This window comes from Scyliorhinus canicula, chromosome 4 (genome assembly GCF_902713615.1).
Source record: "Scyliorhinus canicula chromosome 4, sScyCan1.1, whole genome shotgun sequence".
NCBI lineage: Eukaryota > Metazoa > Chordata > Chondrichthyes > Carcharhiniformes > Scyliorhinidae > Scyliorhinus > Scyliorhinus canicula.
Window position 1 is genome coordinate 23,175,362 of NC_052149.1, and position 14,356 is coordinate 23,189,717.

The following is a 14,356-nucleotide window of genomic DNA, read 5'->3' on the forward strand; positions in this document are numbered from 1 at the left end:
GGAAAGGCTGAAGGACTTGAGGCTGTTTTCGTTAGAGAAAAGTTAAAAGGTAACTTAATTGAGGCATACAAGATGATCAGAGGATTAGATAGGGTGGACATTGAGAGCCTTTTTCCTTGGATGGTGATGTCCAGCACGAGGGGACAGAGCTTTAAATTGAGGGGAGATAGATATAGGACAGATGTCAGAGGTAGGTTCTTTACTCAGAGAGTAATAAGGGTGTGGAATGCTCTGCCTGCAACAGTAGTAGACTCGCCAACAAGGGCATTCAAATGGTCATTGGATAGGCATATGGACGATAAGGGAATAGTGTCGATGGGCTTTAGAGTGTTTTCACAGATCGGCGCAACATCGAGGGCCGAAGGGCCTGTACTGCGCTGTAGTGTTCTATGTCCTAATACTATCAACCCTATAAGTCTTGAAATCACTCCCTTTCTGTGACTGGTAACCACACTCGCCACAGTTGCCTTCCCTTTGGCGGGATTGAGTGGTGAAAGTAGCACCTTAGAATCAGCCTGTCCCAATCTTACTGTGTTACCCCGGCCCCAAACTACTGAAGAAACAATCAGATACATAATGAAAATGGGGATGGTAGGATCTCACTGGATAGATGAAGAAAGATGGGCCAAATGGTCTTCTGCATCCATAATTCTCTTGTTTTTTTCTTGAAAAAACATTTTATTAGGGTTTTATTTAATAGAATTTATAGTGCAGAAGGAGGCCATTCAGCCCATCGAGTCTGTACCGGCTTTTGGAAAGAGCACCCTACCCAAGGTCAACACCTCCACCCTATCCCCATAACCCAGAAACCCCACCCAACACTAAGGGCAATTTATCATGTCCAATCCACCTAACCTGCGCATCTTTGGACTGTGGGAGGAAACCGGAGCACCCGGAGGAAACCTACGCACACACTGGGAGGTTGTGCAGACTCCGCACAGACAGTGACCCAAGCCGGAATTGAACCTGGGACCCTGGAGCTGTGAAGCGATTGTGCTATCCACAATGCTACCGTGCTGTGTAACAATAATTGTAACATAAACATGGTACATAGAACATTTCCCTCCCTATCCCATTCTTCGCACCCCAAACAATGAAACAACAGCCCAACACGCCCCCCCCCCCCCCCCCCCCCCCCCCCGGCTAGATTTCTGCCTCTGCTGACTTTTTAATTTTCTCCGAGAAAGTCGACAAACGGCTGCCACCCCCGGACGAACCCGAACATTGACCCTCTTGGGGCAAACTTTATTTCCTCGAGACTGAGAAACCCAGCCATGTCACTAAGGTCTCTAGTTTTGGGGGCTTCGAGTCCCTCCACATTAACTGAATCCTCCGGGCTACCAGGGAGGCAAAGGCCAAAACTTCAGCCTCTCTCGCCCCCTGGACTCCCGGCTCTCCCGACACTCCAAAGATCGCCACCTCTGGACTTGGCACCACCTGTGTTTTAAGTACTGTGGACATAGTCTTGGCAAAACCCTGCCAAAACCCTCTAAGCTTTGGGCATGCCCAAAACATGTGGACATGATTTGCTGGACATAATTCTATTGTGATATAGAACATAAAACATAGAACATACAGTGCAGAAGGAGGCTATTCGGCCCATCGAGTCTGCGCCGACCCACTTAAGCCCTCACTTCCACCCTATCCCCGTAACCCAATAACCCCCCCTAACCTTTTTGATCACTAAGGGCAATTTATCATGGCCAATCTACCTAACCTTCACGTCTTTGGACTGTGGGAGGAAATCAGAGCACCCAGAGGAAACCCGCACAGACACGGGAGAACATGAGACCCGCACAGACAGTGACTCAGCAGAGAATTGAACCTGGGACCCTGGCGCTGTGAAGTCACAATGCTATCCACTTGTGCTACCGTGCTGCCCACTACACACAACAATTTGGTGTATACTTATGGCGCATGCTTTCATGGACAATTTGTGTGTATAAGTTTGGAATTGGAACCTTTAGGACAGAATGTACAACCTTTAAAATAGGAACTGAATTACCAACATGCCCTGGTTCAGTTACGTGAGTTTTTAAAAATCATTTAAATATTATTTGTGGTTTATTGTGTTATTCTGTGTCGCAGGTCTGTGAGGGTGTGTGTGTATGTGTCATAATTTAATGAAACTGAAGACAGTTGGGCAGCAAGGTTTAGAACATCAAAGGAACTAGGTGTTAAAGACAGCTACTTGAAGTGTATGGGACTGAATTTGATGTGCTACAGGTAATTGTTTTTTAGTTAAGGAGCAATTTAGCATGACCAATCCACCTACCCTGCACATCTTTGGGTTGTGGAGGTGAGACCCATGCAGACACGGGGAGAATGTGCAAACTCCACACGGACAGTGACCCAGAGCCGGGATCCAACCCGGGTCCTCTGCTCAACGAGGCAGCAGTGCTAACCACCACGCTATCATGCCCCCCCCCCATACAGATCATGGGTAGCAATTTGCATTAGGAGATAAAGAAGGTTTGTTGTGCTTGATTGTTACATTTCAAAGGGAGCTGAATAGAAGTTTACAGCTTAGAAAAATGAATAATTAAATGAATAAGACAAAGTTATTCAATTTTAGTTCACCCGGGAGTCGTGGCCATAAGGAGAACATAAAATGTTTTTATTTTCTGGAAAAGGTAAATTTCAAAGAAGGATGAGGACTATAGGAAAAGTTGAAAGAGAACAACATTCTTAAAGAGAGAGAGGTAGGGAGCTGTGCTGAGGATTGCAACGGGATCTTGATCAATTGGGCCAGTGGGCCGATGAATGGCAGATGGAGTTTAATTTAGATAAATGTGAGGTGATGCATTTTGGTAGATCAAATCAGGGCAGTGCCTACTCAGTTAATGGTAGGGAGTTGGGGAGAATTATAGAACAACGGGATCTAGGAGTACAGGTTTATAGCTCCTTGAAAGTGGAGTCACAGATGGACAGGGTGGTGAAGAAGGCATTCAGCATGCTTGGTTTCATTGGTCAGAACATTGAATACAGGAGTTGGGACGCCTTGCTGAAGTTGTACATGACATTAGTAAGGCCACACTTGGAATACTGTGTACTGTTCTGGTCATATATTCCTTGCCTTTTCCTCCAGGGTAGCCAGATATGTAATGTTGACAAAGAATATAAAAATAAGAAATTTGAATCAAAACAAATTTATTTTACATTACTAACTTTGATTAGGTTCGCACACTTTACTGAGTAACAGATACTAAACTAGTAATACCGAATCTGTAGTACAGTAATCAATATTCTATCTAACTAATAAACTACACTATGACTTGACCTTGTGCTATATCTCTACAATCAATTCTCACTCTGTTCTCATCATATTCTCTTCAGCTTCTCCCAGAATTCCTCGAAATGCTGTCTTATAGAGTGAATTAGTAGCACCATCTAGTGTTTGATTTACACATAGTTTCAGATGTTACCCCTTTACAACACTGGCGCTATACATATCATTACATCTATTATAGAAAGAATATTATTAAACTAGACAGTGTGCAGAAAAGATTTACTAAGTTGCTATCAGGACTTAAAGGTTTGAATTATAAGGAGAGGTTTGATAAACTGGGACTTTTTTTAAAAACTGTGTAAATGTAATATTGTGTGTTTAAGTTTTCTTTTATCTTGTTCATATAAATGTTTTAATTTAAAATCTCCAATAGTCTTACTGGAATGTGTGGCCCCTGACTTAACACATATCATCTAGTAGCAAAATACAAATAGTGCCAGGGTGGCAGTGCCAAGATGCCCATGCTGCAGAGGGAGGGCCAGGTGGCCACCCTGCGCTGTATTTGGCCACCGAGGGGCCTCCGATAGCCCAGGAGACCCCCACCCCCATCCCGGCTGTGACCTCGCTGGGGAGGCTGGTGGATCCCGGGTGGCCAGTGGATATTGGGTAAGTTTGCTGAAGTCAGTTTTAAACTGACTTTGCGCGCCGTTTGGTCCTGCCCCTTTTGGGTGTGCTCCAGATTCCGATGCCTCGCGGGTCTTGGATGAATCCCATGAAGGCTGTCGGGAAACCCACTGGAGGCCTCTCCCGTGATGCACCGTGCTCGAGCGAGAGCCCAACGTGGCCGGTGGATTGCATCCATGTTTTCCTTGGAGATTTGGTTTGCATAGCTCTTACCACTGCTGGATTATAACAATTGTGCTCCTATTCGCTAATACTGCTTCATTCTGGGCGTGATCTCCCCAAAAAGGAACAAACTCCCCGAGCGAGTGTGTTTAGCCGCGTGTTTCCTGGCACTCGCAATGCCAAGAACTCATGACTGTTCAATGTGATGCGTTTGAAGAAGGAGCCTGAAGGGACAAGCGTGGCCCAGGTCTCACATAGTTCTGTTTTTTTTACAACGGGGAGCACCACTCACCGAAACTCCCCATTTGTATCGAAAAGTGATCTCCATGGCCCCCAAAAGAATCTCTGACCTTGACAGTGCCCCTGCCAGCTGGCAGTGCCACCTACACACCTTGGCAATGCCAGGCTGGCACCCAGGTGTCACCAGCAGTGCCAGGGAACTACCCTGCCTATAGAACATGCAGTTGGGGGCCTCCAATACTTTTGGACACCCCTCCCCCCGGCCCGGCCCCGCCCCGCCCGGCCCGCTTGCTGTTCTCCTCCGGTCCCTGGTTGTGAGGACCAGTACCAAACGCGCTCTCCCAAATTCCCCGAGGGGAAGGGATTGAATCCCAAAGCCTTGGGTACCTTGGGAATCTGCACATTAAAGTGAAGCTTACTGCCTCGCTCTAATATGCAGATTTGCCAAAAACTGACCCCGCCCATTGTGGGCAGGATTTCCCTTGCTAAGTCTCACAATCGCGTTGAATCTCGCGGGGCGTTGCAAACCGATCCTGGGAGTGGGGGCTCCCGGCTTTCACTAGCCACGCTGTGCCACGGTGAGCTGCTTTTCCGCCGCAGCGTGTCCGGAGGATCGCCCCCTCCGTCTCCATTCCCCTGTGCAATGCCATGAGAGTTCAACTGCTCATCAGAAAAAAAAACCAGGCATCAACAATTGGTCTTTGTAAAGAAATGGTGCAATTTTACTGGATCATGTTAATACACTTTCTGCACTGTAACTCTGCAGTACTGCATAAAATATCATATGTAATCGTCTTCATTTTTACAGAGCTCTATTTACACATTCTGGTTTGATATTACAGTAAGAAAATATATTAAATGGCCGAAACCTTCAGACAAAAGAGATTACCTTCTTATTTGATATTTACAATGACCAACATTTAAACAAACATCACCTGACCATTTATCCCTCTGCAAGCTGACAACATTCAGACTCAGGCAGGGTGTGGATTACAGCCTGGGGACAGCAACAAGGTCGCTCCACCTCGTCTCCTACAATTGTCCTCAATATCTCCGCTAAATGAAATCTCCCATCGCTACGATATTTCAAAGAATCATCATAAGGGGACAATAACATTCCAGGAGTGCTCCCAGACTCTCCACTATCGTTAGTTACATTTAAGAATTCACCAGGAATGTTTGAACTTGTGCAAGCAGAAGCGACTGATCGAGTGCTAGGCAGCGAGTAGGTAAAACACTGATATGTGGACATGGGACTGTTTCTTGATTATGGGTGAATATAGAGTGAAGTGTGCTCTTACAACCTTCCAGGCTGTATTCCCAGCGATTTCTAGTGCTCCAGATGCCGAGGTGGTGGTTCAAGTTTTCGTGACAGAGCTGTCAAAATCATCATGAACTTTTCATATCGTTCGCTCTGATTAACTTGTGCCCCTTTGCTTCCCCACAGCAGCCTCATTGCAAACTCAGTCCGAAATGTCTCCAGCAGTTCTTCATCTGACTCGAAACCTAAGCGGAAAGGAATAGGAAATCTCAGAAACGTACTGTTCTCAAGAGACGATAGCAAACAGAATAGTGGGCATAACAACGCTGGAGCCATTCATGATGCAGTTGATTAATGTAAAGGGGCCGAAAGGTTTCTGTGGACGGACAAGCTGCAATCACTCAACCTTCCTCATTAAGAAAGAGTTTTATGAGTGGGGCATCTTGTAGTGTCCTCCATTAGTTAGATTCGTTCGTACACATTCCGGCTTTACAATCTTTGGCCCACAAAGCTGCTGCAGTGTGAGTTAATAATTACACGGTGATGGAATCAAGGCACTTTGACCCATCGTGAACAAAGGGACAGACAATATAACCCCCTTAACCAATGAGGTTTAAAGGATTAGAAAATAAACAGATGAAGGGCTGAGGAGGAGTGTGAATTAACAGTCAAATCAGTTACAGAAAGAAAAATAAGGAGAGAGAAAGAAAGTTTGGATTGAGACAAAAGAGAAAAGAAAAAGATTACAAAAATGCATATTTGGCACAGCTGAAAGGAATGAGCCTCCACATTTGTAATTTTTACTTTCAGGACCAGGGGGCTAATTGGCAGCAACTCCATGAAATTACCCATGCAGGTTCAGGCCGAGATGTTGTGGATGGTGAGGCTAATGATGAAGCTGCACAAACTGGGCAGAAACATGCAGTGGCTCACAGTTCAAAGGGTAGCTCTTACTCGCCACAGGTTGCTGGATTTCTGTATTAACAAGGGCACGTGACCTTTCAGCAAAATCTGGAATCGGGTTCCTGCTTTTGTAAAGTTATGAGATGTGAATATCTCAGGCAAGCCAGTATTTATTGCCCATCCCTAAATACCTAGGGAAGGTTGTGGTGGGCCATCCTCTTGAACCACTGCGGTTCATGTGGTTCAGGTGCAATGATTGTTTTGGTACAACTCAGTGGCACACTAGGCCATTGTAGAGGGCGGTTAAGAATCAATCACGTTGTATGGAGTCACATGTAGACCAGAGCAGGTAAGGATGACAGATTTACGTCCCGAAAGGCTTTAGTGAAGCGATGGGGTTCTAACGACATTCAATGGTCACCGTTACCATGACTAGCTTTATAATCTCATATTTATTTATTAATTAAATCCCACCAGCTACCGTGGTGGGAATTGAACTTGTTTACCAAAGCACTGGCCTCGGCCTCTGGATTATGAATGCAGTAACATTATTGGTGCACCACCATCCCTATACAGTACTGATGCACAAAAATACTGATTGTTTTCCAGATAGCCTACTACAGAAGTCAGCAGCTGGCCCAGCCATTTCCAGTGTCGATTAGAATGGATTTGTAGGAGAAACTACAGTATTGGTAAAGGAGTCTAACTTCACAGTTGCAATGATGTTGCTCATCAACGGCCCATTCAGCAACTGCTCGGTAATTCTTTCACACTCGTGTCAAGCTGCTCGCAGAATAAATAGTTCGACAGAATGTGCCTGGAGAGCTGGATCATGCTAGTTGCTGAGGAAAGCATGATGCTAACCTTTTGCTTTATCACAGCCATTGAGAATACAGCAACTCCAGAACGGTCTTTGTGCAGCACACAATCAAACTAATAATGCTACAAATGCATTCAGCTTCACCAGCGCCAGGTTAGAATTCTCCTGGTTTGGACTCAAAGCAGCTGACTGAATACTTTCCTCCCGCTTGTGCGGCGTATCCTCACCTGCAAGTATCCGTTCTGCATTAGTTTTGTACATAGCAGTGTTGTACGCAAAGCAACGTGCATTTTCCAGATGTTTGAGCATTATATCACAGCCCTGGTCAATGCTTTCCCACAACTCAGTGGCTTCAAAGGTAACAAACTCCCGCTCCATCAGAGTAATGAGAGGCATGAGGTGGGGAATTGTTATCTTGCTGAAAGGGACCTCCTCTATCAGAATAAACAGAGGCAAGAATAAAACGTCAACATGGCAGATTATGGCAAGATGTTAAAGAACAGATACCTTCAACAATAATTACAATTCCACTTCATTCTGCCTGTGATTATGCAGAAGATTCTCCCACAACACTAAGCAATTTTTAAATTTGTTTTAAGAATAAATAATTGAAATATCTTTCCCCCTCTATAACCATCTCCAAAGACACTGATTACTGTCGAGGTTCTGAGAGTGCTGGGCCATGTTGGGAACCTCATCGAGCACCTAATGTCCATACATACACCCTTTCTAATGCTAATTAGGGATGGGAATGCTGGTTTACTTTTCTCCCATTCTTACTTGGCCAAGGAAAACTGAAGCTAATTTTACCAGCTTAACTGCTGCCCTGGATCAAATAATCTATTTTGATGCAATCCAGGAGGAATCAGTCAGGTGTGAAAACTTGATTAAGAATTGTTTACATTTATAGATTGAGCAGTGCTGACATTTATTGCCCATCTGTAAGTGCCCTGGAGATGGTGGCGAGCCACCTTCTGTAACCACTGCTGCCCGTGTGGTCTCCGTAAACTCAGTGCAGGAAGCGAGTTCCAAGATCTTGACCCAGTGACGATGAAGAAGCAGAAATCCAGTTGCAAGTCTTAGAGGGGAACTTACAGCTGGTGGTGTTGCCATTCTCTGCTGCTCTTGTGCTTCTAGGTGGTAGAAGTCACAGGTTTTAGGGTGGCGCAGTGGTTAGCACTGCTGCCTCACGGCCCCCGAAGACCCAGGTTCGATCCCAGCCCTGGGTCGCAGTCCGTGTGGAGTTTGACATTCTCCCCGTGTCTGCGTGGGTCTCATCCCCGCACCCCAAAATGATGTGTAGGGTAGATGAATTAGCCAGGCTAAATTGCCCCTTAATTGGAAAAAAAGAATTGGGTACTCTAAATTTATTATTTAAAATGAAGAATGGACGGTGCTGTCAGTGAAGCCTTGGTGAATTGATGCAAAGCATTTTGTAGACGGTACACACTGCTGTCAGTGTCCCGGTGGTGGAGGGAGTAAATGTTTAAATAATGGATGGGGTCCCGATCAAGCGGGCTGCTTTGTTCTGGTTGGTGTCAAGTTGCTCGAGTGTTGTTGGATAGGCACTCGTCCAGGCAACTGGAGGGTATTCCACCCCACTCCTGACCAGTAGATGGAGGAAGGGCTTTGGGAACAGTTTTATGTAACATCTTCATGACCACGGCACAGTCCAACGTGGTTTACAGCTAATGAAATACTTTCGAAGTGTCGGCACTAGTGTCGAAGTGTTGTAGCTAATTTGTGCACAGCAAGCTCCCAATCACAGCAATGTGATAATGACCAGGCAATCTGTTTTTGTGACACTGATAGATAAATATTGGCCAAGACTCGGAGGATAATGGCCCTGCTCTTAGAAATAGTGCCTTGGGATCTTTTATATTCATCTTAATGGTATATGGTGTCTCGGTTTAACGTTGGCACCTCTGACCACACAGCACTCCCTCAGTACTGCATTGCAGAGTCAACCTCGATTGTTGTGCTCAAGTGGGACTTGAACCCACAACTCTGTGGCTCAGAGGCGAGTGTGCTAAACGTAAGATGACATTATGAACTAAGCCACCTGTAGTGTATTCCCTTTCCGAATAAATGAAGTGCTGCTTCCTCGGTGAACTATCCTTACCTCGTCCCTCGTTTAAAGCTTTGATGCAAGGTTTAAGTGTCTTCTCATAAACAATGGCACTTTCAGTATATTGGCGCCGCAGTACAGTCCAAGTATCTTCTAACCGTGTAATCTGTGCAGGTACGAAAAGTCACATTAGAAGAATGTTCCTGCTCAACGAACCATCTACTCATTTGACCCCCGTTGCAGTGACCCCTCGGTTCAGATTCATATCCAGTATCTTTTGCCATTGACCTTTCGATAGGTACCAGCTTGTGTGGCAGGCACAGAATCGGGCAATGGAACTAGATGGTGTCCTCACCACATTAGCAGATTCTGCCAACGCAGATAGCAATCCGAATGGGAAGCTTCCCTCGGCAGTCACCATGACTCTCTCCAGGCTGAATTTCCTCCCCTCACACAGGAGTGCGGAAGCTATTTGAGGAATCTCCATGAATTGAATGCAATCAGCTAAAACCAGAACAAACCTGGGGTCTTCCTTCAATGTATCGCCCAGGCATTGATTGGAAAGATTTGCTGGGGGGCTGTGTCCAATCCCTAATGCTTTGCCTTTGTCTAATATTGTCCTGAAAACTGCATATCCTGTGGGACCCAGAGAGACAATATGGGTAGGATTGTCCATCACAACTGGTGCGGCAACCCCCCCCCCCCCCCCCCCCGCCCGGGCCGGCAGCCGGATTCTCCGTACTGCCAGCTGGCCAATAGAGTTTCCCATTTTGGGCAGCCCCATGCCGTTGGGAAATCCCAGGGCATGGGTATACTGCCGGTGCAACGGAGAATCCTACCAGTGAGGATTCCAGCCCGATGGATCTGAAGATCTGATCAGATCCAAGGCACAGCTCGGGGAGCTGAAATTTAGGCTGCAACTTGATTCCCCAGGGATTCTGGTACCTTTGCACAGGCCAGAAAAATGTTGGTGGGCAAGGTGTAGCCAGAGGGGATCTGGGGAAATCAATAACCTACCCCTAGACACGGAGTGTATGCCTAGGAGTGTTTGAGGAATCCCACCTCCCAGCATACCCTATAAAAGCCTCATGGTCAAGAGCTGCTAAGAAGCACAAGGTGGCCCCAGGAAAGATCCCTGACCTTGTACCAAAAAGGTGATCGAGTTCCTTGGGTCTATGGTTCCCTTCAGGATTGAAGGTATAGATTTTAAACTTTATCCTCTGGGGCAGTACGTGGCACAGTGGTTAGCACTGCTGCTTCACAGCGCCAGGAATCCGGGTTCAATTCCCCCCTTGGGTGACTGTCTGTGTGTAGAGTGTGTACATTCTCGTGTCTGCGTGTGTTTCCTTCGGATGCTCCGATTTCCTCCCATTATCCAAAGATCCCACGATCCAAAGATCAGCTGGATTGGCTATGCTAAATTACCCTTAGTATTCAAAAGGTTAGGTGGGGCTATTGGGTTATGGGGATAGGGTGGGTTGTGGGCCTAGGTAGGGTGTTCTTTGAGAGGGTCGGTGCAGACTCAATGGTCCAGATGGCCTCCTTTGGCACTCGTGATTCTATGCCCTAAACAGCCTGGGGGTAATCCTCCCTCTTGTGGTGTTTGGGCCTATCGTCTATCCATTGACAGAGAAGGTCCTTTGGTAATCGGAGTGCTCACGTTTTTAATTCTATTTAACATCTATCCACTTCATTGATTCATTTCAGAGCTGAAGAAGTGTTTGACCGTCAAGTGATAACAGTGATACATCCAGTGATAACAGGATTAACGTCAACATGACAGTTTGGTGCTGAACTCGAGGAACAACTCAAGGCAATACCTGAGGCATGTCCAACGCTTTCATGACTGCAGAGAAAGCGTACAGATCTCCCACGGAATATTTCAGTTCCAGTGCCAGTTGGATGATCTTACTCAACACTGCAGCTCTCTCTCCAACACTTCCCGTGCAACCCAAGACATCCACTGCGATCCCAATGGCCAGGGTGTAATGCCTGTGAAAATGTAAGCGTTTTTATTTATGAGACTGGCCTCCGGACGGTATGCAGATTCTAAATCAGTCGTTAGATTTGCATTCAAGTATTTCAAGATGAAATAAACCAAACTCACTCAATTAATGTCAACTTGTTTTTAAAAAATAATTTCAGCATAACATCGTATCTTCTGCTAAAGGAAATATTTTAAAGATTTGCATTCATTTGTTGCTTTTCATGACCTCAAAGCAGCCCATTCATTTACAGCCAATTAAATAATGGCTTGCTGAGAGAGCATAGGACGGGACAATTATAAAAGGGCAGAGCTCACCGTTAAGATGGCTGTCACAGGTCACCTGACAGTTGGAGCTGCAAACCAGCCAAGCTTCTGGATGCTTCTAAAAGGGGGATTACAACGAACTTGCCCAGACCACATCCTGGTGGAATGTTGCATTTGCCTCTGTCAGGACTTACCCCAAAACAGCAACTTTCTATCTCCAGGACTATAAGGTAACAGTGAGGAACTAACAAAACTGATTGTGTTCAAGGGAAGTGTTAAGGACCCCTTATCTTGAGATGGCAGATTTCCTCCTTTCAAGGATATCAGTGAAGCAGATGGGATTTTGCAACAATTTATGAGAGTTTCATGGTCACTGTCGCTGACATGAGCTTTCAATTCCAGATTTATAAATTGAATTTGAATTCCTCCAACTCCCTTGGTGGGATTTGAACCTGGGCCCTCAGAGAATCAGCTTGGGTCTCTGGATTACTAGTTCAGTCACATTACCACTACACTGCTGTCTCCTCCTACATTGACAAGATAAAATCACTGAGGGAAGTAGTGTAGTATTATTAAGTAAATAATTATATGCAGACATATAATTATGTTTCTGCAGACAGAAACAGCAGATAACTGATTGTGCAACAGGTGAAAATGTTACTTCCTTTTTAGAATTATCCTCATTACTGTGCGCGTTTCTGGACAGCCATCTTCGAGGCAATGTCCAAAGTGGTGGGGGTGAGGGTGGAGCCATGCCCGAAAGTGGTGGTCTTCGGGGTTTCAGACCAGCCAGATCTATTCCTGGGGAGGAGGGCGGACGCCCTTGCCTTTGCCTCCCTGATCGCCCGCCGTAGAATCCTGTTTGGCTGGCGGTCGGCAGCACCACCCTGAGCTGCAGACTGGCTGTCCGACCTCTCGGAATCTCTCCAAATGGAGAAAATCAAATTCGCCATCCGAGGGTCAGACGACGGCTTCCACAGAACGTGGGAGCCATTCCCCCAATTGTTCCGGGACCTGCTTGTGGCCAACGAACAAGCAGAAGAATAGCCAGGTAGCCAAGAATCAGGGAAAAGTAGCCAAGGCATGAGAGGGAGGGATAGACCGGGGGGAGGGGGGGGGGGGGACAGCTAAACCTAAGAGGAAAGAAAGGCAAACCATAGGAGAAGGGGAAAGAAGGGGTGGGGAAGAGTGATGAGACAGGGTACAATAGAGGGGAACCAGAGAGGTGGCGGAGGAGGCAAAGGAAAGATAGCCGGAAGGAGGGCATGGGAAACTATAACAAACTTGGGCATCTACAGGAACAGAGAGCAAGGAAAATTCGGGCGAAAGATGGGACGAACGGCTGAAGCGGAGGTGAACATGAGACGGCAACGGCAGCGAAAACCGTCAGGGAGAAGCAAGTGACAACATCTACACCAGATCCATTCGCGTATTGCCTACTGTAACTGTTCTGTAATTGTTTCTCCGGCACCCAAATGTATATCTACCTCCCCAGTTTCCCCCCCCCAAGACAACCCGATGCCTACTTATGTGTTAAAATTAATATTGTCAATTGTACAGAGTTGCTGCTGTTGAGCTCATGCATAATACCCTACCAGTTATTTTATTTTATTTTCTTTATTTTGGTGTGATTGTGTGTGGTCTTCTCTTCTCTCTCTATATATACATATATATCTTATTCTGTGTACATAACGGAAAATATACATTGCTCAAAAATCCAATAAAAAACATTCATTAAAAAAAATGACTGCGTGTCTCAACTCAAATCTAGCTCCAGCTGTTTTTTATTCATTCATGGGATGTGGACATCTCTGGAAAGGCCGGCATTTATTGCCCATCCCTAATTGTCCTGGAGGTGGCGAACTGCATTTTTGAACCACTGCAGTCCCATATGGTGTAGGTACACCCAGAGTGCTGTCAGGGAGTAAGTTCCAGGATTTTGCCCCAGCGACAGTGATGGAGCGGCGATATATTTCCAAGTCAGGGTGGTGAGTGATTTGGAGGGGAACTCTTCCCAGCGGAGTAAATCATTTTTTCTGAAACCTTTGAATCTCTTTATCATTTTGAAGGCCTTGGTTAGATAACTCATCAACTCTTCTCAAGGGAATACAAATGGTGCTTGTGCAACATTTCTTGATAATCGCACTCTTTTAGCCTTGGAGTAACTTTGGTGAATCAGCACCATAACGGCACCATATCAGCACTATACTGCCACTATAACGGCACCATATCAGCACCATATCAGCACTATACTGCCACTATAACGGCACCATATCAGCACCATAACGGCACCATATCAGCACTATACTGCCACTATAACGGCACCATATCAGCACCATAACGGCACCATATCAGCACTATACTGCCACTATAACGGCACCATATCAGCACCATAACGGCACCATATCAGCACTATACTGCCACTATAACGCCACCATATCAGCACTATACCGGCACCATATCAGCACCATAACGGCACCATATCAGCACTATACTGCCACTATAACGCCACCATATCAGCACTATACTGCCACTATAACGCCACCATATCAGCACTATACCGGCACCATATCAGCACCATAACGGCACCATATCAGCACTATACTGCCACTATAACGGCACCATATCAGCACCATAATGGCACCATATCAGCACTATACTGCCACTATAACGGCACCATATCAGCACCATAACGGCACCATATCAGCACCATAACGGCACCATATCAGCACCATAAT

The 14,356-nt window shown here is 46.0% G+C and overlaps 1 protein-coding gene across 3 annotated transcripts in view; it reads right to left on the reverse strand.

Moving 5' to 3' along the window:
* Nucleotides 1-5,013: 5,013 nt before the first annotated feature.
* The window catches only part of bcar3 (BCAR3 adaptor protein, NSP family member), a 47,173-nt gene continuing 37,830 nt past the window's right edge, over nt 5,014-14,356 (reverse strand). For 2 of the 3 annotated variants that reach the window (XM_038793863.1, XM_038793862.1), the window contains exons 7-10: nt 11,188-11,359; nt 9,422-9,533; nt 7,527-7,733; nt 5,610-5,821 (exon numbers count right to left, since the gene is read on the reverse strand). In XM_038793863.1, coding sequence (XP_038649791.1) covers nt 5,646-5,821; nt 7,527-7,733; nt 9,422-9,533; nt 11,188-11,359 — 667 coding nt within the window. In that variant the 3' untranslated portion in view covers nt 5,610-5,645. Of the gene's footprint in view, nt 5,822-7,526; nt 7,734-9,421; nt 9,534-11,187; nt 11,360-14,356 lie in introns of all 3 variants that reach the window. The other variant, XM_038793861.1, reaches the window with a different exon arrangement.